The sequence below is a fragment of the Brassica napus genome, chromosome A5, assembly GCF_020379485.1.
Source record: "Brassica napus cultivar Da-Ae chromosome A5, Da-Ae, whole genome shotgun sequence".
NCBI lineage: Eukaryota > Viridiplantae > Streptophyta > Magnoliopsida > Brassicales > Brassicaceae > Brassica > Brassica napus.
This window is the reverse complement of record NC_063438.1, coordinates 21,472,266-21,498,718: the sequence shown is the minus strand read 5'-3', so window position 1 is coordinate 21,498,718 and position 26,453 is coordinate 21,472,266. Positions and strand designations below refer to the sequence as shown.

Below are 26,453 nucleotides of genomic sequence, written 5' to 3'. Positions count from 1 at the left end.
TATGAAACTATATACATATATATATAGAGATAATTAATATTTTCACATATTTCTAGTATACAATATTCATGATCGTTTACTATAACTATTTTATATTTATATCATTTTTTGTAACTGCACTTTGCATTCATTTATCTACCAAAATGAGACAACATTTTACAATACAGTTTTGAGAAACATCTAGTATGACTTGCAATTAGCTATTTTTTTACTTATATTTATATAGAAATTATGTATTACGTTTAGCTAATATTAGGTTTGCTTTTCTAAGAAATTAATAAGTTAACATACGTTTAATTATTCTTTTGTAAGAGAGTGTATTTCATTCAATGCAAAAATATATTGGAAGAAATATTGTTCTTTTATGGTTTTTATAGACTTTTCTGTCAAATTAATTTTATTTATGGTTTGATTTACTTCTGAGTGGTCTTTATATATTTTAAATGAATTTAAAATATATATACTTTTTGGTCAAAAAGCTATATATACTTGTTTACTTTTATAATTTGTTAGTTTGGTAAGCTTTTTTTTAACCAGGAAATTTATATAATTTTTCAATGATTTTTATATGTAGATTTTGTTATATTTCTTGTATTTTATTTTCAAAAGTCAACATAAATATTTTAGAAAATAGTTAAAATTTTCATTTATATTTTTTTTTTGTACAATTAATATTTTTATAGTGTAATTTCTAGTGATTTATGATTTTATGGATTTATCGATACTATTTTAGTTTATATGATTGATTTAGATTTTAATGGGTGAATTTCATAATAAGATAAATAGTATTTTTCCATAGTAAAATTAAATTTAGATTATTGACAAAAACTTATAATTTGTACTTTGAATTATATTTAGCAAGACTATTAAATCATTTAGATTACTGGCAAAAGTTTATTTTACAATACCAAAGATTGATTAGTGTTGTTTTCATATAGAAAAAGGGTTATTAATGTTACTTCTTACAAATTATTATATATACTAATACAATTATGTCCAAAATTGTTTTCAAATGCTTAAGACACACTAATACTTCAATATTAGTCGCAACCCTCCTATCGAATGATGCTTAATCAGATCATGGTTTTCTTAATTTTCGGTATGATCATACCAATCGTAGTTGGAACTTTTCCGGGAAAGAGCAAACTTTCCGATCTCCATGAACAGGAAATAAAACTACGGTTGAAACAACTCAACAAACCAGCCATTAAATCCATCCATGTATTGACAAAAACATTTACATCTAATTTTCTATTCCCTTTGTTTTCTTTTATATTACGTCTTAGTAGTTTTGTTTCTGATTGGTAAGTTTCTGTGGAAAAGTTAGTTTTGTTTCATTTTTTGTCTCTTTATACCCTGCAGTAACTAGTACTACTATTGAACAATTGGTTGGATTGATCTTTTAAATATTTTTGAGGTTCACTAAAACTTAGATAAGGGTACAGAAAAATAGTTTTCAAGATTATTTTGACTAATTGCTTTTAACTTCTTGCATTGATTTCTTTAGAGTCCAGATGGAGATATAATTGATTGTGTATGGATCTACGACCAACCAGCTTTTGATCATCCTTTATTCAAAAGCCACACCATTCAGGTTGCTAATACAGTTTTATATTTATTTTCTCATTAAAAGTTGATATTGTAGTCTTAACATTTCACGTGTTACACCGTTTTTCTATAAAAGATGAGGCCAAAAAGTAACTGGATAAGGGACAAAACAGGAGGTAATAAGACATACATTATACACCAATTGTGGCGAACAAAAGGTGAATGTCCTGAGAACACTATTCCCATCAGAAGAACAACAAGAGATGATCTTATAAGATCGGGCTCCATCAAAAACTATGGAAGAAAGAGTCCACCACCAACTATTTATCACACTGACGGCGTTCAGACCGAGGAAGTTCATGAGGTTGGTATACACTGGCCGGCTCAAATATAAAAAGAATTTAAGGATAGACATATTTCAATAGGCTCCAATTTTTAGAGAAGTATTGAATATATACATTGAGATTGAACAATATAATTTTTGAACCAAATTCAATTGTAGCATACGTGTGTGTACGTGGACTATGGTCAGTTCCATGGCAGCAAGAGTCGTATAAGTATATGGAAACCAAATGTTCTACGGACGAGAGAGTTTAGTTTAGCTCAAACATGGGTCGTCAATGGAGATTGGGACACTGGTTTGAACACTTTGGAGTCTGGTTGGCAGGTAACCACTATTCCATTTTTAGGTCACACTTCATTTTGTTATCCTAATAGTTCTGACTTCATTTTTTGGTCTTTATAAAAGATCTTGCATGCTTTGTATGGTGACAAGAACCCAAGACTTTTCGCCTATTGGACGGTAAGTTTTCACATTTTTCTTATCAATCTTTTTAATTTCCTTGGATATATACGTTGTATACTAAAATTTTTCCACCAAAAAAACTTTGGGCGATACATACCAAGAAACAGGATGTTACAATCTTGACTGTCCAGGCTTTGTTCAAGTAAGCAGACACATCTCCCTCGGTGCAGCTCTCAACACTTTCTCAACTTACAACGGTGAACAATACGACTTCCTTCTAACTATTGAGAAGGTAAACTTTTATCTCTAAGAGATATTAACTAGCATTTTCACAAAGAGGGTCATTTCTTGATTAAGTTGAAACACATGTTAGGATCAAGAAACTGGACTTTGGTGGTTGAAGTTTGAGACATACCTTATAGGGTACTGGCCAAGCTTTATAGTCCCCAAGCTAGCAGTGTCGGCACGAAAGATCGTATGGGGAGGAGAGATTGTATATTACACTAGAGGCCAAGGGACACACACGCTTACGCAAATGGGGAGTGGCCATTTTGCAGAGAAAGGGTTTAGGAAGGCGGCTTATTTCAATAGCTTAGAGTACATTGATACATCTAACTATCCGATCACACCCTCTCCACAACATCTTGAAGCTGCTGTGACTCGTCCTGAATGCTATAACCTTATGGTTGGCTCTAGCCAGAGGTGGGGAACTTACTTTTTCTATGGTGGACCTGGTCGCAATCCTCAGTGTCCATGAACCTAGATTAAGCCAAAACTAAAATATTTTATAGAAATGTAAAATATATAAAATAAATTCGCTAGTCTTTTAGACAAGGCCTAATTAACTTCTAATAATTTTTTGAACATTGCAAAAAAAAAAAACAAACAAAAAAAACAAAAACCAAAATTTTCCTGAAGACATAACTTGTACAACAAGGGTATTTCAAACTTTCTATATAGTCAATCATCTTGACTTATATGAGTTTCATAGCTCTCTCTTCTGAACTTAAAAATCAAGAGATCCACATTGTTTGCTCTCTATAGATATTGCAGCAGATGCAGGCTTCTCTGTTTCCTTCTTATGATCACCATTTACGCCTCCTCTCGCTCTTCCAATACCCATCTTAGGCAAACCACAGTTGAGTCCATCCAACAAAACACAAGCTTCACACCATTTCTGCATTTCATTATGTAATCCAAACAAGCAAACATTACAATCTGCCTTGATGTGATAAGAGAGAGTGTCTTTTCTTGCAACTTCCTCAACTGGCTAGATATATAACCACGCCGCTCACACGTCCCTTGCTCAGGCGTCTTTGTAGTTGTTGCTATTCTGAAGTCTTCACCAAATTTTATGATGTCTAGATCTTTGCGCTTCTTACCTACAACTAAGCATGAATCAAAACAGAGGAATTGGAAAACAATTTTAAAGAGATTACCTTTGCCACCAGAGGCACCAATAGCAACACGTTTCACCGGATTTGAATAAACCATTCTTCACAATAACTTGATTAATCTCCTCCTCAAAAACCTCATAGAAGCACTCCTTGCATATCTTTAAACACACACAGAAACTTAGCAACTAAAGATTGACACTTTCTGCTGTAGACCAACTAAGCAGAACGATTAATTTGCTCATATAGAGATCACAATACAGATATGGAAGGGCTTTGGATTCTTAAAAGATCAAAACTTTACAGTATTAAACAGTATTAAAATTGTTCCAAGACAAAACACAAAACATGAGACTTTCAAAACAGTTCCTTGAAGGGTTTTGGGTCGTTTGAGGACATGACGTCTCTGGTTACAAAAGCAGCAGCAGAGGCTATTAAAGGCACAAGAATATTTTTTAACAAAATATAATTTACAATATCAATAGATTTTAACATTTTTGATAAGTAATGTTTTAACATTTTTATTTTACTATATTTTAAAACCATATAATTATATTATATTATATTTAAATTAAATAATTATTTTAAATATTACTTAAATTTTTAATTACTTTAATCCGTTTTATTACGCATCATGAAAATTTTAATAAACTATATGTAATTTGTTTGGTTAAATTTGTGATATATACTTTTTTTAATTAATTTTTAACTATAAAACTTATTTAATGTTAATTTATTTTCTCTAACATTTTATTTGTACAAAAATATTTGATGTCAACTTAAACCAAACATAATCTCGCATATATAATTATAATCTATTAATTTAGTACCTAAATCCTAAAAATATTTATACTTATTTTCAACTTCTTATCAAATATAGCTTTTGATCAAATAGTTTAAAAGAAAATAACTAAGAAGTTATTAAAAATGTAGGACATAATAATTTATTTTGTTTGAACACAAGATTAGTTATTGTGTTGTTTGGAAATACAATTTTGCAAAAATCCCTTAGTATTATAATGTTACCATAATTAGAAGAATAAATTTAACTATAAAATATAATGGTGTATTTAATTAAAATACTTACAAAAAGGTGGGTCCAAGGGTAGGTTTATGTTTTAATAAAGGGAAATTGCCAAACATACCACTTTCATATATAAAAATCATTTTTTATGTTTAGTTTAACCACTTTTACCTTTATTTTTTAAAGAGATAAACTTTTTTTATAACTATAGAGTTAATTAGTCTAGACTTAGGAATTAAAGTTGAGTGGTGTAGGATTTTTTCGTTAATGGTATTACTCTATATATAAATGACTCTATTTTAGCGTAAATTATAAACGAAAATATAGTGTACATTAAGGTTTACCCAAAGAAAAGGGAAAACACAGATAATTTCTTGGTTTAGAACGAACTACAAAACCATCTCTTCAGGTTTCTGATCAGATTAGGGTTTTCTTAATTACTCGATTTCTTAGGGACTTTAGTTGATCAGTTCTCTAATTATATTATATACTTAGAAGTTTTAAATCAGTCCATCAGAGAAACAATGTCTGTTGTTAATAATCTTTCTCTGGAACAGAGAGCCAAAAAGCAGAGGATCGAACCGGTCACCAACGAGTCTTCTTCTTCTAGTAGATGTGGTCACTGGTTCCTTCGTTACGGAGAATGCACCACCTGCAAATCAACTGTTCACAAAGACCAAGGCGGAGTGTTCGATTATCTTTCCGACGGTTTACAGCTAAGCCACGAGGCTGTAGCTGCAACGAAGCAGAGAAGCAGAGAACTTCACTTAGTACTTGACTTGGACCACACGCTTCTCCACACCACTCCTCTTCTACGCCTCACCGAAGCAGAGAAGTATCTGATCAAAGAAGCGGCTTCTATTACAAGGCACGATCTGTGGGAGTGGACAACTGGAGGCGATGATCCCGTGGTATCTTTGACGAAGCTACGGCCTTTTGTTTGCGGTTTCTTGGAAGAAGCCAACAAGATGTTCACAATGTCTGTTTACACAAAGGGTATTCGCGATTACACTATGCTAATCTTGGACGTGATTGATCCGAAGAAAATCTATTTCGGGGACAGGGTGATAACAAGGGACGAGAGTCCTGATGTGAAGACGCTTGATTTGGCTTTGGCTCATGAACGTGGAACGTTGATTGTGGATGATACACGTGATGTATGGCCCGATTACCAGAGTAACTTGATTGTAATTAGCAAATACAACTATTTCAGGAGAATGAGCAACAGCCAACACTCAAAACCATACTCTGAGGAGAAGACTGACGAGAGCGAGAAGGAGGGTGGGTTGGCCAATGTTTTGAAGCTACTCAAAGAAGTTCACAGTGCATTCTTCAGAGTGACAGAAGAAAAGGAATGGAGTCAAAGGATGTGAGGTTGTTACTACAAGAGATAAATTTCAATCGTGTCGACAAAGAATCTTTACTATGTAGAAACTTTATATAAGCATTTGAAGTTTCATATATAAGAAGAAGTGTTAAGTACCTTTGAAAAGTTATTTATTTTGAAGAACAAAACTTTAAAGTATATTTCCATATGATAGTGACTTCCAAAAAAGTCTTATACTTATGTAAATTCATTTAAGCATCGATCAAAAGCTTGTGTGATCTGGTTCATGTGTAAGAAGTATAAAGTATATTTACAATGTTATTTTGACTAGAAAACATTAAAAGCATATTACATAAGTGAGGTGAATGTTAGCATTTCACTATCTATTTTGTATTATTCTATCATCTCTTAGTAATAATATCGTCAAACCAAAGTGAACTACAAAGCATTGTACTTACTTACTTTATACAGCCCAAAAAGATTAGAAGCTATGGCATACTTTGAATCGAATAACAATCTCTGCGACACTCTTACAACAAAACGACAAGGATGCCTATGTTTCTTCTTTATGACGTTTCAGGATGTGGAGATGCTATGGGTTTGGGATTCACTTCAATTTCATTAATTAGCAAACATTTATCAGTATTAATTGGCAGACCAAGGTAGACCTTTTGTCTAGTTGATAATAAACTCAAAAAATAACAATAACGCTACATAATTTATTTTACAAACATAGCATATTAGCATCCGTCATGTTCTTCAATAAAGGTTGATCTTATTAGCTTAAATGTACAACCAATCATATAGACAAAGGCAAAAAAAGAGGCCTGAGCATACTCTCCCTCTCCTCCCATCCCAATCCGCCACCTCGCCCACTTCGGAGCCGTCGCAACCTCCGGAAAGCTCTTCGTATCCGCTAGCCGGCGATCACGACGGTACCTTCGCTACAGACGAGGTGTGGTGCTACGACTTTGTGAAGAGACGATGGGGGCCACGAGCGCCGATGCTCGTTCCTCGCTCTATGTTCGCGTGTTGCGTTCTCGAAGGGAAGATTTTTGTCGCTGGAGGATTCACCACGTGTCGAAAATCGATTTCGGGAGCTGAGGTTTATGATCCTGAGAGTGATGTGTGGAGTTCGATCCCTGATCTCCACAGGACTCATAACTCCGCGTGTTCCGGTTTGGTCGTGAAAGGGAAGGTTCATGTGTTGCATAAAGGGTTATCGACGACGGTGCAGGTTCTTGAGAGTGTTAAGTTGGGATGGGATGTGAGAGAGTATGGTTGGCCTCAAGGTCCGATGGCTGTTGTTGAGGGTGTGAGTTATGTGTTGAGTCATGGAGTGGTGTATAATGAAGAGGATTGTGATGAGACGTGGAAGATGGTTGCGTCGGCGTCCGAGTTTAAGCCGAGGATTGGTATGGCGATGGCGAGTTTGAGTGGTGAGGTTTTGCTTGTGGGAGGGGTGATTGGGCCTGATAGGGATAATTTGGATATCAAGCAGATGTCGGAGGTTGATGTTTTGACTGTTGGGAGTGATCGTCCGGTGTGGAGGAAGGTTGCTCCGGTGACTAAGTGTCGTGGTACGGTGCTTGGTTGTACGCAGTTGACAATGTGATGGGAGTGTGATGTAAAGACTGTTTTTTTTTTATCTGTTATTCTTTGTTTTGTATTGTCACGTTTTCCTTTTCTTTTTGCGTCTTTGTTTTGTTATAGTGTTTTTACTGTTGTGTCAAAATACTCTTTTGTAAGGAAAAAAGAAAGAAAGGACATAGGTAAGGTTATTACATGACAGTAAGGCTTCTGTGTCAATGGGACATGAGGCAGATAAGAGGTGTATAACTGAGAACATGCACATAACATGCAGAGAAGACATTCTCTGGCATCATTTCTAAAAGGAGCTCCATTAAAAATGCAATGGAATAGAAAACCATATTTGCATTTACAAAGTGGCTTGCACATTGTTTTATACACTGCATAGAACAACACAAGAAACCTGAGTGTCTGTTTTTCCTTGTATTTTTCAAAGAGAATCTGCAGTCTAATTAATGTAGACATATACTCACCAATACAAAACTGGAAAAAAAAACTATAACCTTTCTTCTTCTTTTTTAACCTCCAACTCTAATCGGTAAAGGTGCTGATACTGAGAACAAAGACATCGGCAGCAAAAGGGTTTTGGTTGGAGAAGTGGAAACATGTTCCGTATCTGTCATGCTTGCAAAGCCTATTCATCATCCTCTGAATCTGCCATTGTCAAGAATAAACAAACAAAATTCTTTTAAAAAGCATCTCTAATGGTTCCTCCACACTACGCAGCCCACATAACTTTCAAAACCAGGTTTAAACAAAGTTACAGAAACCGTACCGGATCTTATGTCTTCTCCCACTTGTCCTCTGTTTTTAAGTAGTCTTGCAATCATTGCGCAGATGAGATACCACCAATATATGTGGAAAACAAGAAGCGTCAGTAACAGTGTGTTGAAGGAATAGTACATGATGGTGCCTTCAGCTGATGTCATATCCACATGATCCAGGAGTTCAATGCTTTAACCAAACAAAAAAGGTGAGAATGTCAGATAAAGCATTGACAAAAATAAATAAAGTTATATATAGGAGGTAAGAATAAAGAATGGGAATACCTAGTGGCCCTGATGATCCAAAATGGAAAGTAAATCAACCTAAGTAGTAGCCAAGAGAGAGCAAAGAGTGAAAAACCCACACTCGCTCCAAATTCCTTTTCAGAGTACTTGCAAATTTTAGCAGTTTCCATAAACACGTCGCTTGCATCATGAAGGGCTATGATGATTGCTCCAATTCTGAAAAAGCTGCACAAGAAACCAAAATAAATAAATAAATAAATAGTTTCCTGAGCTTCTTGGTTGCTTGCTCTATAATTCACTATATATATATCTAATATCCCAGTCAAAAAGTTGAATATTGTCTCACATAATAATCTTGTCAAATGACAAATCTTTTATTATTATTATTATCATGAATGGACTTGTAACTTAGCAAATATACTTAAGGTAAGCATCCATATGCAAATATAATTAATTACCCCGTTAAGTAGGAGTAGACAAGGAGGATGATGGTAACGACATGGTGAGACATCATAACAGAAAAATCTTTTCGTCTTGTCTCCCATGCAAGCAAGGCAGCAACAGCATACATATAGAAACCGCACTGGCACATATAGTAAAGCTTTATCGGAAGCCTAACGAACAAAAAAAAGAGAGTAAAATTAGGTTACTTCCACCATATAAAGTATAGCTTAAAAAGTGAAAGCAGAAGAAAAGTAACTGACTTCAACTCTTGATTAGGCCAACTGTGAAAGTAGAGTTTGACATCTGTGGCCCATGGCTCGTGAAAAAGGACTTTGAGGACGAATATGTCACAAGCACCGTAAAACAAGAGCTTCCACAGAGACTCTTTGCACTTGACGAGCTTAGCCCGAGTAGAAGCATCGTTCATTTTAATAGGCGCAGAAGAAGCGGTGCTCAAAAGCCATACAGCTATCCTCTGTTAAAAGACAATATGTGACATATTGATATGATCAAATTCTTAGACTGTCAATTGGCAATTCTCCTAGCTTTTTGCAAGATGCATGAATCAACTAAAACCAAAGTGCTCATTATCTAATGAATATCAATTTGCTTACACAATCCAAAGTTGCAAAAGAAAAAAAAACATTTAAAAAAAAATCGGAGAATTTAGAGAGAGTCTTTTATTTATTTACTTACTTCAAAGACGAATCTATCGAGGAAAAGTCTCAAGAAGAAGAATCCGAAGGCGAAATAGACTGCTATCTGGAAATTCCACGCCGCAGTCGACGCTTCAAGATTCCTTACCCCGCCGCTAGAATATAACGATTCCATGTCCAGAGACTCCCAGCAAAAAAAAAAGAATCAAATCTTTCACTTAAAAAGAGAAGAATTAATCGTATCAATGAGAAAGTATATATGAATTTGAGTATTGTCTTCTTCTTCTTTGAGTCATCACCTCTCTTCTTCTTCTTTTATGAGTCTTCCTAGAAGTGAGCGACAGGTGTAAATGTTTTGCCAAGCTTGGGAATTGTGATCTTCCGACCAATTACCTTTTTTCTTATTTGCTTTTTTTTAAAATTTGTTTTTATTACCAATCAATAGTCTTCAGATTATAAGATAATTTCGGTGACAAAAAAAGAAGATAATTTGCATATTCTTGTACTAACAGTTAGACCATCTCTCATTCACCTTGATTTTTATCTCAATATTTTTTTAAGTAGAAAATGTATATTATTAAAATGTATTTGCTCCAATATATATCTCTATAATAAAGTTTTTTCTATTTATAGAGAAAAATATAAAAATATGTTATTTTTACTTCTAAATATAGAAGCAAAAGGTAACATTTTTTTATTTTTTCTTTAAAATAGAGAAATTCTATTATAGAGTGATACATTGGAGCAAATCTACCTCAAATAGTGGAGATGCTCTGTTTTAGAAAAAAAATAGAAACATAAATTGGAAATGCTTTTACAATAACTTTTGAGAAATATATTTCGATAAATGTGTCCTACATGTTTAATAGTATTAGTAAGGGATACAAAACGCTTACAAAAATATGAGAAAATTAAAGAGAGCTAAATTATGAGAGAATCATTATGTAACACTTGGAGTTCACGGTAAGCATCCTTTAAAATAAGATTGAATTCACTTTTAAATAAAGCAGCAGCAGCATAAATGATTTTCAAGTGCGAGCATCAATGATCAATGTCTAGTGGTGGAACCAGTCACATTTTTCACTGCGGTTAGTTTAGCTTCAACTATATACTATAGAGACCACATAAACTAGTATAAGCTTGTTATTTTTTATCAGTTTTTTTAAAATATAAATTTTTTTTCTATAAAAAAAATACATATGGGTCGTCAAATGACCCTCTTCCATTAAGGTGGCTTGACCAGTGAGTCAGTGACCACGTCCCCTTACCTTCCACCAGCATTTCCACTTTTGATTTTATTTTAGCATTTATAAGTGTTTTTTTCTGTAACATATTTTCTTATTGCTTTTAGTTCTCATCTCCCAGTTTGTCTTCTCAACCTAAACCACCAACAACGATTATTGTTTTTGTCCCATTAGTCAAGTATTCTAAGATACTTTTCTACGTTACTTTATGCGTTTTTTATATTTTCTGTAAGAAAGGGAATTTTAGCAATTTGTATCCAAATATCATCTTCTTCTTTTTTTGTTAAAGAACCAAATATCATCTTTTAATATCTGAAACTGAACATCCTGTTAACGTACGTGGCATATCAATAATATGCATGATAATATATATCTACCAAGTACTAGTCAGAGTATTGTTAGTTTTCTTTTTGTATGTTCTCACTTCTTAAGATCATTCATCGACGAAATTTAGACTCATGCTTTTGGGCAGACATCTTTTTTATTTGTCACGCTTGGAAGCTTTCTTTAAATTAAAAATGGCCAAAGCTATTTTCGTAAGTTTGACTTGTTGTGACAACAAAAAGGACTAGAATAAAACAAAGAACGACTTGGTAGACTCAGAGTCGTGCTTATAGTATTTTGAAAAATACATTTGCCTAAAATCCCTAAGTTTTGTAGAAATTTTAAGACTTTTAATTACAAAAACATTATTTTTACATAGTAGTTAACATATTCTCTTGATTAGATTTTTATTCTTATTTGATTCTGAATTTCACTTCAGTTTAAAATAACTAAGTTTATGATCAATTTTGATATATTTATAAATAAAACTATAAAGATTCTACTTCTAAAAAACTGTAAATATTTAATCCACATTTGTCTTCTTTTTATATGCTATGAGTTAGATTTATTTTATATATGTATGATAATTTGGTAAAAAAATTATAAAAGTTTGAATATTAAAAAGATATAAAGCATTGGGACCGATCCGGACTTTGAAAAACTGAATTGACTTAAATCATTTACCGGTTTACTATATTTAATTTAAACGATAAAAAAAAATTTTTAAACAGCCATCAATATTTCAATCCAAAGTCTGCATCTTTGTTTTTATACTACAAATTCATATTTTTTTCATCATGATTTTAATATTTTCGTTTATAAAAGTTTGGTGGACTTTTTTATGTAATAATTCAAAACTTTTTAGTATCATATATATATATATATATATATATATATATATTAAAAAGATATCAAGTAAAATGTATTTTTTAATTAGGCCTCCAAACACCTTCTGACGCCACCGCCGTAGACTCATTATTTCTTTTTTTTTTTTTTTTTTTTGTCAACTGATTTCATTAAAGCCTCATGGGCTGAAAGGAGTACAGAAATGGCTTAAGGCCCAACACATTAACAAACATAATATAATACAAAACATTCATAAACACGAGTGTTGGTTGATGAGTAACTGCGAGGTGGCAATCTCCTGGTGCGCATGTGTGACACGTATTCTGAGCCCACCATCCTTCTCTCCACCGCCTTTGACTCCATCGCTGCTGTAGAGAAAATTCTGGCGACGTTCTTCACCTACAACCACCGCAACTTCTCGAATCACCAATATTTTGTACTCCAAGGCACCTTTCACTCAAGCCGAGACCAAATAATCAGAGGGACCATGAGTCACCGATGTTAAACCAGAGGAAACTTAGATCAGACTGAAATATGATTCTTTGTCGGACCGTTTCTAACGCCGACTCTGCTGAATCTATTTCAAAAAGACCTAATAAATCCGTCAAACTCCCCTTCCTTTAGCAAAGATGCTTTACCATATGCCAAAATGGCAAGACTGAGATCGGTAAAGACTGATTCTTATTAAAAAGAAGTAAAGTTGATTCGGTGAACAGGGTATCCGATCAAAAGTCAACGGAATTTATTATGAAGAACAGTGAAAAATGGAGATTATATATGTTCAACCCGTATCAGAGAAAGATGGAATTGATAAACATGTCTGATTTGGGTGAACCTTACACATCAAAATCGCCTATGCGAAAAAGTTATCGCCTATGCGAAAAAGTTATCGCCATAGCGAAACAAAAATTCGATCCGAAGATCGAACACAAAAAAACTTGATCTCAGCCCCTGTGAAAGATATTGATTTGAGAACAGGGGTGAGAGAGATTTTAGGAACGTCTTTTTATTTACTTATTATTTCCAACCATTAATAATGTTAAATACTTGTATATTTTCAACGATAGACTTTTGTTTCTGCCACGTCGTCCATATCCCACTATATAAAAGGGACTATTTTTAAGCTTCCTAAAGCTAGCCACATGCTCAAAATAATCAGGGCCAATCAAATTGCCACGTCACTGCCAGATTAGGCTTCAAATTAAAATCACGATCGGGCTTTCTGTGCGCTAACTCATTCTCCGACTCCGTATTTTTGTTTTGCGCCATCAGCCGAAGTGAAGCCAAACTCAGATAATTCACTTTCACCCAGCCCAGCCCATTAATCCCATCAATCTGATAATTCACTTTATCCCAGCCCAGCCCATTAACTCTAATCTACGTATTGTTGAGACTCAAGCCAAAGCGCACACAGCTTTCTCATCCTCTGAATAACCTAATCGCCGTCTCCCCCATTTACCTTTCTCTCATGACGACCCATCTCAAAGCCCATTCCCGAGCCACTCTCTCATAAGCATAATCCCGTGTTCTAAACATCCCGTGTTAAATTTTTTAAAACACTCATATCTTAGAAATAGTTTAGAAAATATCTTTATATAAATGTTTTTTCTTGAATAATATTTAATTATAATTTTTGTATCTTTTTAACTTTTATAATAAAATTATTGTTTTCAGATAGCTACAAAATATAAATAAGAATTATCTTATTTTAAATTTTTTTGATAATTTTATTATATTATTTTAAAATCATTTATTTAATATTAATATAACATATAAATTTTATATGATTAAAATAAAATTCGTTTTTAATTATATATAAAATTCATTAAGGGTATTCTTTTAATTAACACATTAGCGAATCAGTTAGAAATTAATAATAAATCAATAACCTATCTAAAAGTCTAAAATCTAATAAAATATGACAAATAAGAAAAACTAACTAAATTTTAATATAAAATAGAAATTTAATATTACTAATAAAAAATTCATTTTTAATATATATATATATGTAATATTAATTAAGGGTATTTTTAAATTAATAAATTAGTGACTTAGCTAAAAATAAATAATAAATCAATGATTTAGCGAAAACCTAATAAAAACATGACAAATAAGTAAATTTACTAAAATCCCACTATATAAAAGGGACTATTTTTAAGCTTCCTAAAGCTAGCCACATGCTCAAAATAATCAGGGCCAATCAAATTGCCACGTCACTGCCAGATTAGGCTTCAAATTAAAATCACGATCGGGCTTTCTGTGCGCTAACTCATTCTCCGACTCCGTATTTTTGTTTTGCGCCATCAGCCGAAGTGAAGCCAAACTCAGATAATTCACTTTCACCCAGCCCAGCCCATTAATCCCATCAATCTGATAATTCACTTTATCCCAGCCCAGCCCATTAACTCTAATCTACGTATTGTTGAGACTCAAGTCAAAGCGCACACAGCTTTCTCATCCTCTGAATAACCTAATCGCCGTCTCCCCCATTTACCTTTCTCTCATGACGACCCATCTCAAAGCCCATTCCCGAGCCACTCTCTCATAAGCATAATCCCGTGTTCTAAACATCCCGTGTTAAATTTTTTAAAACACTCATATCTTAGAAATAGTTTAGAAAATATCTTTATATAAATGTTTTTTCTTGAATAATATTTAATTATAATTTTTGTATCTTTTTAACTTTTATAATAAAATTATTGTTTTCAGATAGCTACAAAATATAAATAAGAATTATCTTATTTTAAAATTTTTTGATAATTTTATTATATTATTTTAAAATCATTTATTTAATATTAATATAACATATAAATTTTATATGATTAAAATAAAATTCGTTTTTAATTATATATAAAATTCATTAAGGGTATTCTTTTAATTAACACATTAGCGAATCAGTTAGAAATTAATAATAAATCAATAACCTATCTAAAAGTCTAAAACCTAATAAAATATGACAAATAAGAAAAACTAACTAAATTTTAATATAAAATAGAAATTTAATATTACTAATAAAAAATTCATTTTTAATATATATATATATAATATTAATTAAGGGTATTTTTAAATTAATAAATTAGTGACTTAGCTAAAAATAAATAATAAATCAATGATTTAGCGAAAACCTAATAAAAACATGACAAATAAGTAAATTTACTAAAATTATGGATAATATAAAATATAATTGATTCTTTAATACAAAATTAAAATAAGAGTTTTGTTAAATAAAACATAAGTTTGCCGTATCGGTCTAACAAAAAAAATAATCATTAATAGTGTCGTAGGAATTATGTTTTTCCCATTAGCGAATAAAATTGAAGCATAGTGTTGGAGGATAACTCAACGTGTAGACAAGATTATGGAGATTGACATGGGAGTTGAGGTAACGGACACAACTGTTCTTTCGCAAAGAAACGCTCCTGCTAGACATCCTGGATAAATGAAAGAGACATATCTTGACTTGGCTTTGTGTTAATGGATGGTGACTTTCCAATGCTGTTTGGAGTAAGGACCGATATACACGCACCAAATCACCACTGTAAGCGGAAGCTGAAGGTTTGCTATGGGCAATGCAAGTGATACTGAAGTTTAGACACAGAGAGATGGTCTTTCAATCGACTGTGAACAACTGGTTATGCTTATTCAAAAGGAGAAAGATTGGCCTGTGTTGGACTCGGAGCTCAACGAAATACAGGCTGTATCTAAAGAATTTTCTGAACTTTCTATTGCTTATATTCCTAGAGCTTTAAAATTCCGTATGAATAGCCTAGCAAAAGGTGTCCGATCACGCGCATCTCAATCAGCTTTTGTAAACCTTTTTGCACCAAGTTGGCTAGCCCCACAAGCTAGCATGAGGATGTCAAAAAAGAGAATAAAGTTAAAAGTGAAACTAAATATCTCAATGAACAAATTTATCAGAAGTCCATATTTATGTGGATGTCTATATAGGACAAACAATTTTTTTAGACAATTATAGAATATAGTCACGAAAATCAATCCTAATATATATAATTTAAAAAAACCATCAAAATTTTCAATATTACACCAAATAAGAATATAAAGACCAACTATATTCTCTTTATGTATAATGTGTTGTGGTAAGATTCAAAAAAATTAACTTACTTTACAGTAAGGAAAAACTAGATTTTTAATTCCAAATTTACAATAAAAACATAACATTTTATAAAACTAAACAATTGACATAATAGTACAAAAATATGAAAAAAAAAAACAAAATACTATCCGCGCGTAGCGCGGACAAGAACCTAGTATTGATAATGCAGTGACTTTTAATCACGTTTGACCCGAAAAGAAAGAAAAGAAAATTGTAATTTATGATCAGTGTGACCACAACCTTTCTTCTCACCCCTACAAAAATGTCCCGGACAAAGAAGAAACTGGGCTTATTGGACTATCCTAAAGCCCATTTGTAGAGCGACAATGCTGGATGAATCTTAGCGATGACTTAGTTATATATGTTAGCGTTAGCCCTTGAACCCATCTGAGGGCCTAACCAATCTTGATAATTCCTAGCTCACAGCACCAAATATCTGATATTCTGAATTCGTGCTAACTCCATTTATTTCTCTATTTGAAAAATAACTTTATCATAACCTCACTTTAGGTAATTATTTAACGTTTTTAATAGCCATAATTAGCGAACTTTGTCAGGGAAAAAGGAAAATCCACATAATTATTCCCAATGGCTTATGTTTTCATAGAGTTGAGATTTAAATCCACATAACATTAATACCAATATTCAACCTCCGCTCAACGTAACACATCAGTTTTCACATCAAACCATCCGTATTAATTTATAAGTACGTGTCAGCACTACAATACCATGCATCAAGAAAAAAAGTATGTTCTTGTAATAAACAATGTATAAACTCGTTAAAAATTATCATAGTTATAGGGAACTGCTTTGCCACTGTTTTCACCTTTTACAAGCTAAGTTTATCATTCTTTTTTTTGGTTTGTGTCACTTAGCCAAAATTAAATGTCAATTTTACACAGAATTCAGATTAATTTTGATGTTTAATGCATTTACCCTGTCTGATTATTTGTTCAAAATACCCGGCTAGCAAAATAATTACTTGTCACTATCCTTACGTTATACTTGCATCATTCATGTATATAATATGTGAGTTAAAAATTCACCTACCACACATTCAAAGGGACAACAACTATTAAATTTCCAACACATAAAAATAAAAGAACGAAATATAACTACACGTAAATATATAAGGATGAATCTTCTTCAAGGAAAAAAATAACTATTTTAGCATGGAAAACAAAAGGGAATAATTGAAAATGGCGATGTTTGGTTGCATGAGTAGGAGCACCAAACAAAAATGGATATAAAATAGACTAAAACCCGAAAAGGAAATCAGTTCGTAAATTAGGTCCCCCTCCCAACTTTGCATTTTCATTGGTACAACACTCAACACTCCCATGTTAATTTACACCCCAAATATTATTATTAATCATAACTAAAGCAAATAAATAAAAAGCTACCCTCCTTTTTATGATCAATGTTGATACTTCTTCTTTTCTTTTCTTTTATAATCTTGTGGCTCTAATTTAAAATGTGATGATGATAAACAGTTTTGATGCTCAGTTCCTTTGATGATATTCTTTGCAAGACTTTATTTTGGAACCAAGAAGAGTGTTCAAATACCCAACTTGTAGACATCTAAAAAATAGAAAAAACTCTGGGGAGCGGTTTCTCTCTCTCTAATAAAACTGCTCCACCTTCTCACTAAGAAATCCTAGTTTTGTGTGCGTTTTCCGGCGGCCGCCGCCTCCATCGCGGCCGCCGGACCTTGGTTCTCTCTTGAATATTGTAGGCTCTTCTCTCCTCTGTGCTCTGCGTTGTTCTGCGGCTGAGGGAGCTGCTTCGTCTTGGTTACAGATCTGGTCGCTCAAGCTTAGATCTGGGGTTTTCGGCGGTGGGAATGGCTAGAGGACGGCTGATTCCTCCGACGTAGTCCTCCTCTGTCTGATTTTGGGCTTCCGGTCATTTTCCCGTGACCTAGAGAAGCTTCTCTGAGATGGAGGCGAGTGCAGCACCGTCTAACTCCTCGTCGGTCTCGTCTCTCCGGTGTAGCGTCCGGTGGTAGGCGAGGTTGCGTGTGGAGTTAGGGTTCTAGAGCTCACCGGCAAAGGTAGCTCGAGTTCTCTCCACTCTGTTTGAGGAACTAGTGTTGTGTTCTCCGGTATTGGTTGCATGTGGGTATCTTTGGTGGTTGTGACGACGGTCCAATCATCCCGAGCTCCCCAGTGGCATCACGTTGGTGTCTGGTCCCTGGCGTGCTCAAGCTTCTGTTTTGGCTGTCGTGTGGTTCTTCACCCCTCAAATCATAGTGGTGATGGCGATGTGGCCTGTCCCGCCATCATCTCTTCTCAAATAATCGCACCGGCTTGGCTTGTGTATGGACAGTGGCTTCAGCTCGAGTGTATCTCTTGGTGCAATAGTTAGGCACCGGCCTCCGAGATTTGGTGTTGGTTTTGTCTCTTCCGGAGGAGTTGTCCGGCTACCGATCCATCTTCTCTATAAGGGTTGTGGTTAAATGGGTGTACACGGTCCCGGTAGAATGTAAAAGAGGCGGTAATCTCTGGCGCAAACTACTGAACGACGGTATCGTCGGTCTTCGGCTCTTCCTCGTACCGCCGGTGGTCTCTTCTTCCTTGCCTGCTTTGGGGTTCGTGATCGGATTCTCTGCTGTAGTTCGCTTTGAGTTTTCGGTTGGAAGCTGTAGGAACCGTTGCATTCAGGGTTTGAGGGCGCCCTTCTCTCGGTAGCTCGCGGTAACTGACCGGTTCTCATCTAGTTCTGGAGTTTTAGGTTCGACATTGTCTCGTTATTAAACTGTTTTACTGCTTGGGATGTGTTGTTGTTTGGTCCAATCCTTGCTGCTGTATGTAGTGTGTTTTGGTGTTGTTTTTTCATTTTCTGCTACTTGTCATCTCTTGTAACTTCTGTCAAAAACAAAAATTGGTATAATATTTAACATTTTACCAAAAAAAAAAAAAAAAAAGAGTGTTCAAATATCATCTATATACTATATGCTCTCCGGAGACAAAGAGCTGTTACACTAATTCTAGTCTGTATATGTTGATATTTGATGGTTTCACTTATTATTCAATTTAAAATCCAAAACACTAGTTATGGTTTTTTGTTTAGCATGATAATTAGTTGATAACAAATTTTCAATAGCTTAATTGAGATGGGAGTAATTAGACCTAACCAAATACAAATTCAATCATCACACTACACGTACGTCTTGGATGAATAAATCATGTTAGAGTTAGGTATCCGAGTTTAACATCTAATAGAAATCATATATATATTAGTGATCAAATCAAAGCTTTTAGACTAACAGTTTCTACAAAGATAGTTCAGTCATCACTATACAAATTTGACGTGTGGTTAATATAGTTCCACTAGCTAGCTATAATCGTGTATTGCTATTACTGTATGCTCTAGAACGAGCTCAATGGTGCTCCACGTGAGATTAAGTTATTATATACGGTTAATTAGCCAAATTTTAGCACAAAAAAAAACTACTGTTAATTAGGATTTTTTATTTATAACCGTTCACTGAGAAAACGTTGTGTTGCTATAACAACTACGAATTAACGTCGTCAGTTAGTTAGTATAGTAGACCAAGATTTACCAGTTTTGATTAGAAATAAAGACTTGCTCGGCAATAATTTGGATGAAAGGGCCAGAACATAAAGGATTCAAACGAAACAAAATAAAAAAATAAAAAACTAAAGGAGGCAAAGGCCATTGTCAATGCTGGGGAGGACCATTCCTCCAAGATATGATGAAAACAGACCCCATTTTTTTAGTTCTTTTTCGTTTTGTTAAAATCAAAACAGCTTTTTATAGGTGGCCAATTCATTAAACAACACGTAGAATAGCCTCATGAAAGTTAGAAGATGCTCTGTTTTTATGGCAGCCATGTCATTTTCACAGGCCACTCATAAATAGACACACACCTCTTTGATTTTTTTCACATTCACGGTTTGTGGTCTTTATGTTACCTTCACGTGGCTCCCAGTCTTTTGATTTGGTTTGGTTTGGTTGTTTACCACAAAGAAAACTTGAACCAATTTCGAATGTAATTGAGAATACCGGAATAGACATTTTTTACTCCATAATAGTTGTTGTAGCATGCACCGTGTTAAACCCCCTCAAGGACTACAATAGTGATTTTAAAAGGAAAAAGAAATCGAAGGGGTTTTAAATATTCTTATCGAGTTCAGATAAAAATATAAATTAAGACTACTTACGACAATTTCAATAATAATAAACTTTAAAGGTTGAAGACTAAAGAGAATGTTGTAGAAATGTAGCGGGAAGACCATTTCGAGGGATTGGAAATGGACTGTACTCTATTCCTTTCTCTCCTCCCACCACTTCCCATCTGTTTAATCCAATTAGATAAGAAAAAGAAAGTATGTGTTAAATTTATTCATTTGTATATCAGATGTAAAGCCTATGTTTGAGTTGTATTAGTAAAATTCTAAAAATTTACAATTTATAAGATCGAAATATTGATGTGATTGATTATGCTTAGACAATGCACTGTTATTTTCTCTTTATATTATACAAAGAGAAAAAGCTTTAAAATGGTTATGTGGGTGTGGGCAACTATGCTGTGTTATATAAGATCGTAACGAATAGATCAAATCATCTATTTCGCTAAACTAAAGATCGTGGTGCATGGAACTTAAAAGTATAAATTATATAGTAGATAGGAAGAGTATAAACTTACCGGAATTTCGAAACTAAATGGTGGAGAAAGATAAGAATCTGTAACTTGGCGAGCTCGTTCCCGGGACAAGCATGGACTCCACTTCCAAAGGGCATGAATGTATTTGGCTTGGGATTCACCTTTAAATAGTTTCATTCATCACATTAAGTAAATCGGCTCTCTTATAATATAATATATGTATAGAACTTATCAATATATATTATATTCTAGTTTATCTATTATTACCTCAAATCTAGATGGATCGAAAACTTCAGGATTTGAAAAATATTTAGGATTGTGATGAATATTCCTAAAAAGTGGCATCACTTTCCATCCCTTGGGTATCAAATGTCCTATATACATGCATGTTACAAGAATCATAGATATTAGTGTTTTATATTTTTCTGGACCACAACAATTTTATTTTGGTACATCTCATACGGAAAAAAGAAATAATAGATAGAATGTTCTAGTAGTGTGAAATGATTTAATTAGTACCCTTATATTCAACATCAACCACTGCTTCTCTGAATGTGAAGGATATGATGCTTGCCATCCTCAAGCTCTCAACTATTACCTATGATTACATAACAATAAAACATGAACTTCAAATTAATGATAATCATAAAAACTCTAAAATATAATATTATAATATTTATAAATTATTACCCTATGTGTTAGTGGCATATTCCTCGTTTGTCCCCATGTTAAATGCTTCTTCTCTCTACTGTTTTCTTCGACTAAAGCCCTTTGCTCATCCTACGAACATTATAATGAAATATACATAGATTGAGTATACTAAAATACGTATATACACACAAAACGAGAGGATAAGATTCTACACATGTGATCAAACCTTAACAGCTTCTAGAAGCTTCTTATCATCGTGTAAGTACTTAAGAATCCAAGTTAGGCAACTAGCTGTCGTGTCTTGTGCGGCGAAAAGGACTCCGATGATGTTGTCCGCAATCTCTTCTTGGGTTAGCACCCGACCTTTATCGTCCTTGAAGTCGAGTAGATGACCAAGAAAGTCTGTTTTCAAGACACTTTTCTCTCTTCTTTCGCTTATAATCTCGCTTACTATTGTCTTTAGCTGCTTCCTCGCCTTTTTTTAATAACAAGTTTTAGTCAGCTTGGCAGAGTTTACTTAATGTCTGAAGATTAATTGATTCATTTATTCAAGAGATGAGATCATACCATGAGAGATTTGTGGTAAGATGTTCCGGGGAGATTCATGGGGAAAGAGTTGTAGCCTTTGTCCACAATATTGTAGTTATGTTTCAATATCTCCCTGTAAGAACCCTCCAAATGGCCAAATATGGCTAGAATACCCACATCAAAAGCAAACTGCAAGAGAAAATATAACATTTTTTTATTGGCAGAGCTCAGAGAGAGCTAAAGAAAGTAAGGGAAGGAATTGCATTTGTGTTTTTTTTTTTTTTGGCATTTAGAAAATATATACCTTCTTCATCTCTTTGTAGGTAGTGACAATACGCATACTGGTCCAAGATTGTAAAGAAGATAGGGCAATGTGTTCGATATCAGGAATGAGTTTACGGATGGTTTCAGGGTACAAAGAGGATTGAACAAGTTTCCTTATATGGACATGATAATCTCCTTGGTGGAAAAATAGAGCAGATGGTCCAATTAGCTTCTCTTTGCTTCTCGGATACGTTGGTTTGAACATATGAGCATGAGTCACCAAGACAAACCTTGCCGCCTCTGGGCTAGCCAGCATCACGCAAGGATAGCCAAGGATTCGTGTTTTGAATATCTCTCCATATCTATACATCAAAAGATAAAAACCATTTACTAAGCTAAGAACATAACCAAAAAAGTAACTAGGATTAAGGGCAAGATTTTTTAGGTTTACCTCTTTTGCTTGGAGGTGAAGAAAACATTTGGGTCTTGTGAATAAAGTTGTAGAGTCTGGCCTAAGTAAGGCCATCCCATGGAACCAGGAGGAAGCTTGCATATAGTGTTTCTCTTTTTCTTTCTCTTATTGTTCTTTGAAACCATCATTCTTACCAAAAGCAAGCAGAAGATGAGACTTGGTATAACAAAGAACCAAAGTCCAGTCATAATCGATTATCCAATTTAATATTTGATGCTTCACTTATAATGAAATTTTAGAGGATGGAAGCTTTTTGAACTCTGCAAGAGAAGAAGAGGGAGAAGAAGAAGATATATGGAACAAAACACACACAAATATATGAGAGAGAGGTGGGTATATATACACAAATGTTGGAGTAATTAATAAAGACAAATGTGAGAATATGTATTTGAATTTTATATTAATAATTTTATTATACTTTTTCTTCTCGCCCAAACGTGAGGGGATGACGATTGCTATCTATTCACAATTTTGGTCTCTCAGGCGAAAAAGCTGAATAAATCTAAATGTAGATCTTGTCCATTCTCATTTATGTAGAAGGATATAGACAATTTTCTATTTCAGTTTCTTTTTGGTTGGTAAGTTTGAATATTTGTAAATTTAGTTAATGGGAGCGCTAGAAATCACGATTATTTTTGTTCATGCTGATATAATTACTGCCTTGGTTTTCAAGGTAATGAGCAGTGCAATTAGATACAACTACAAGGTTCCGTAATTTATTAGCACTAAACTATTTTTATATAATACCAATTTAAATCAACTATTTATTATATAAAGAGAAAAAATACCATCTACAAATTTGCATGTATAAAATTCAGGTTCTTTTTCAAAATTTAACAATATGTTACGTATTTACAGTTATTGGAGCTGTAAATTCTTGTAACCACATGATTTCTTGTTTTCCAACATGGATTGACACAAATAACATGGCAACAAACTAAGAATAGACGACCAATAAACGTTAGACAAATATAGAGGAAACAAAATGTATCAAACTTCATGCACAGAATGATCATTTGACTTGCGAAGTTTCTAACAACATCGTCGACAGAATTGTTTTTTTTTTCCACTAACTTTCCTCTATTCAACATTTCTATTTCTCCGTCTATATACTAATATGTACATGCATAGATTAGTAAGGGTTTTATGGCATTTTTATTGGGATGTTCTCAAAGTATTTGAAAACATATTATTTTAATGTGTAGATATTATTGTTGAGCAATATCATCTAAAAGTATTTCTTTTTAAAAAAATATTTTGTTGAAAACTCTCAGTGATCTTAATTATTGAAACATAAATATATCTCTATTTCGGCTGACCCAAAAAAACAAGATCTTTCTTTCTCAACTACAATAGAGGAAATCCACCTTTCACCATTTTAGCCTTCATTTAACATATTGTTTCTCTACTGTTATCACATTCTTAGCTCTGTCTTTTTGTTACATTCTTAGCTCTATCTTTTTATTGAATATTTTTTTTATTCTTTTAATCAATTTTTTTATTGTATTAAAATAAATAATGACGGAGTTTTCTTTTAAGTTGATCAAACCCTACTTTTGCATTATCATAGTAGTGCATAGTTTTAGTGATAGCATGATTAAGTGTGGTTTTTAATTTAGTAGTGGGAACACATATTTCCGGACCGCTATATTGCAAGGATATATGAATGGCATTTACAGTTACTTAATGAACGGTTTGCGTACAAACTGATCAACGACATTATTTATGGTAATTGTTATGGAGATCTCGAATGAAATACGCGTCTTCTAGCCTCTAGGGAGAAAATTTGGAAGGCGGCATAAAACATTAATCATCAATTTCTTGATTTGATTCGTTTAACCTTTCTAGTTTCTAGTTTCTTCTACATAATACGATGATAACATGTATAATCCAAATTTAATTATGTATCTCAAATTGCAATTAGCTTTTGAAGTTTAGGTATCACGATCTAAGAAAACAACATGACAATGCTCGTGACAAAATATTTCCATACAAGGAAGAATCCTTTTCTAGAAGGGATTTGCAGTTTTTAGTAACATAACCTAAGATCGATGTTACCCAAATTGTTGCGTATCATTCTTTAGTCACGTTTTATATGATTGATATATAGACACAGTAAACTGAGATTAATATCTTATTATAATAATTAGTTTAGACATATATTTTGCATCACTTGATTAATATTAACGAAAAATTAGTATGAATGGCACTCTTTTTACACATCCAAATTAAAGGATTGAAACTTTCATTATAAAAATAAAATACTAACTTCAATGTTTATAAGGCTAGTATGATTTTTCTTAGACGAATACATGTATGATGATTGATCAAATGAGAGGTGGCGAATTTCCCGAATATTTATGTCTACAATGAAATATTACGTGAGAGTAAATGAAATGGACTTATGAGGACAAAGTCGGTGCCTTACACATACCAATTGTCTCCGTCTGATTTGAACCTATAGGCTAACGCTATTCACAACTATATATCATCACAAGGTCACAAACATAAATAAATATCGTTATGTATTTTTCACAGTACATATTATAAATAATGTTCCAAATGGTTGTGTTGGTGTATTCTTGCAATAATAGTAAACTTGTGTTTGCTAATAAACGACAATGTTCCACATTCAAAATTTACATGACGAGAAATGGTGAACTTACCGGAAAATATGACAAACATTTTTTTCCACTGAAACTAGGGCTAAACTTATGCGCTTAATCACTAGCTTACAGGCCTGCTAGCTTACCTCATCTGGTGGTGAAAATTTATTTTTAAGACAAAGAGAAAAATGATTAATGAGACGGTTTTTTAGTTAAAAGTTAAGGGACAGTTTTTTATATTTCTCTAAGAACTTTACCGTAAGAATTCCCATTAATTATGCTCTTAGCTTCAGTCTAATGGACTAAAGCAAAATGATACTGAAAAATACTAATATCAGTCTTTGACTTCAAACAAATATGTTTTCCCTAGGATTAACACTAATGCCAAGTCTAATTTATACCTAATCCGTATTCTTATTAGAAAGTAGTGCTATATCACATTCTCTGATAAGATTTTTTTTGTGTGTACTTTGGATTGGATCTTTTTTCTTTTATGAAAGATTAGTTTCGAAAAAAATGGCTGCCAGAAAAAAAAATAGTGGTGACGGACCGACTGTATGGTTGCCGTCAATTGATGAACAAAAACAGAAAGAGAAAATTAACGAAAAAGGAAATAATATTGGGGGAAGGGAGAGAGAATCCAGTATAGTCGGCGTATCGTGTTCACGTGATGACGTGACACAAAGCGGGACCCGTTTATATGCAATACAGCTCAGTTCCATGGCGGGAATCTCTATCCGTCGTTTCCGGTTAACCACTCGGGTCCCATAAACTATAGACCATGGGTCCCCGTTAACACGTGGAAGCTGGTCATGGAGCGTGAGCGCACGCTCGGCAGACATCAGGTGATTTTATTTTCTTGGTTTGATGAGAAAAAAAAACGAGTGTTACTGTTTCGGGGGATCTATTGGTTATGGGTCTGAGATCGTATCGACACAATAAAAAGACAATACCGAACAACTCAAGCTTTGTTGGTTTTGGTCGGATCTGGAGACTTCCATGGAACAGCAACCATTTTTAGTTTTACTTGTATAAG

General features: G+C 33.6%; 4 protein-coding genes and 1 pseudogene across 5 annotated transcripts; 3 read left to right on the top strand and 2 right to left on the bottom strand.

The window, feature by feature from the left end:
- Positions 1 to 1,499: 1,499 nt before the first annotated feature.
- Positions 1,500 to 3,159, top strand: LOC106417224. The gene is made up of 5 exons (XM_048781161.1): positions 1,500 to 1,912; positions 2,051 to 2,215; positions 2,297 to 2,349; positions 2,438 to 2,585; positions 2,667 to 3,159. The coding sequence occupies exons 1-5, from the start codon at positions 1,685 to 1,687 to the stop codon at positions 3,048 to 3,050; spliced, it is 978 nt and encodes a 325-aa protein (XP_048637118.1). The 5' UTR covers positions 1,500 to 1,684; the 3' UTR covers positions 3,051 to 3,159.
- Positions 3,160 to 5,218: 2,059 nt separating this feature from the next.
- Positions 5,219 to 6,084, top strand: LOC106453921 (RNA polymerase II C-terminal domain phosphatase-like 5). The gene has a single exon (XM_013896111.3). It carries the CDS (start codon positions 5,236 to 5,238, stop codon positions 6,082 to 6,084), a length of 849 nt encoding a protein of 282 aa, XP_013751565.2. The 5' UTR covers positions 5,219 to 5,235.
- A 503-nt stretch (positions 6,085 to 6,587) lies between these two features.
- LOC106453920 lies at positions 6,588 to 7,824 on the top strand (annotated as a pseudogene).
- Positions 7,825 to 7,955: 131 nt separating this feature from the next.
- On the bottom strand, positions 7,956 to 10,100 carry LOC125574803 (ceramide synthase LOH2-like). 2 transcript variants are annotated; one of them, XR_007339779.1, is made up of 7 exons: positions 9,779 to 10,040; positions 9,343 to 9,557; positions 9,097 to 9,252; positions 8,678 to 8,863; positions 8,404 to 8,582; positions 8,102 to 8,282; positions 7,956 to 8,008 (listed from the first exon to the last, which is right to left on the bottom strand). XR_007339779.1 is itself a non-coding variant. In XM_048781060.1 (6 exons), exons 1-6 carry the CDS (start codon positions 9,911 to 9,913, stop codon positions 8,263 to 8,265), a joined length of 891 nt encoding a protein of 296 aa, XP_048637017.1. In that variant the 5' UTR covers positions 9,914 to 10,100; the 3' UTR covers positions 7,956 to 8,262. The 2 variants fall into 2 exon arrangements, 1 of the variants encoding a protein (XP_048637017.1); XM_048781060.1 differs by having other exon boundaries at positions 7,956 to 8,282; positions 9,779 to 10,100.
- A 10,192-nt stretch (positions 10,101 to 20,292) lies between these two features.
- On the bottom strand, positions 20,293 to 23,133 carry LOC106428338 (abscisic acid 8'-hydroxylase 4-like). Its single transcript, XM_048781154.1, has 9 exons — positions 22,791 to 23,133; positions 22,380 to 22,701; positions 22,115 to 22,264; positions 21,774 to 22,022; positions 21,587 to 21,676; positions 21,416 to 21,494; positions 21,164 to 21,270; positions 20,939 to 21,057; positions 20,293 to 20,587 (listed from the first exon to the last, which is right to left on the bottom strand). Exons 1-9 carry the CDS (start codon positions 22,997 to 22,999, stop codon positions 20,491 to 20,493), a joined length of 1,422 nt encoding a protein of 473 aa, XP_048637111.1. The 5' UTR covers positions 23,000 to 23,133; the 3' UTR covers positions 20,293 to 20,490.
- Between the last annotated feature and the right edge of the window lie 3,320 nt (positions 23,134 to 26,453).

Coding starts and splice junctions, on each gene's coding strand:
- LOC106417224 (XM_048781161.1), top strand. CDS start 1,685: ATGAGGCCAAAAAGTAACTGGATAAGGGACAAAACAGGAGGTAATAAG. Junction 1,913..2,050: donor AGACCGAGGAAGTTCATGAG/GTTGGTATACAC, acceptor ATTCAATTGTAG/CATACGTGTGTGTACGTGGA. Junction 2,586..2,666: donor TCCTTCTAACTATTGAGAAG/GTAAACTTTTAT, acceptor AACACATGTTAG/GATCAAGAAACTGGACTTTG.
- LOC106453921 (XM_013896111.3), top strand. CDS start 5,236: ATGTCTGTTGTTAATAATCTTTCTCTGGAACAGAGAGCCAAAAAGCAG.
- LOC125574803 (XM_048781060.1), bottom strand. CDS start 9,913: ATGGAATCGTTATATTCTAGCGGCGGGGTAAGGAATCTTGAAGCGTCG. Junction 8,583..8,677: donor TGGATCATCAGGGCCACTAG/GTATTCCCATTC, acceptor GTTTGGTTAAAG/CATTGAACTCCTGGATCATG. Junction 8,283..8,403: donor GGGAGAAGACATAAGATCCG/GTACGGTTTCTG, acceptor TGACAATGGCAG/ATTCAGAGGATGATGAATAG.
- LOC106428338 (XM_048781154.1), bottom strand. CDS start 22,999: ATGACTGGACTTTGGTTCTTTGTTATACCAAGTCTCATCTTCTGCTTG. Junction 22,023..22,114: donor CTTACCACAAATCTCTCATG/GTATGATCTCAT, acceptor TATTAAAAAAAG/GCGAGGAAGCAGCTAAAGAC. Junction 21,677..21,773: donor AGCTTCTAGAAGCTGTTAAG/GTTTGATCACAT, acceptor TAATGTTCGTAG/GATGAGCAAAGGGCTTTAGT.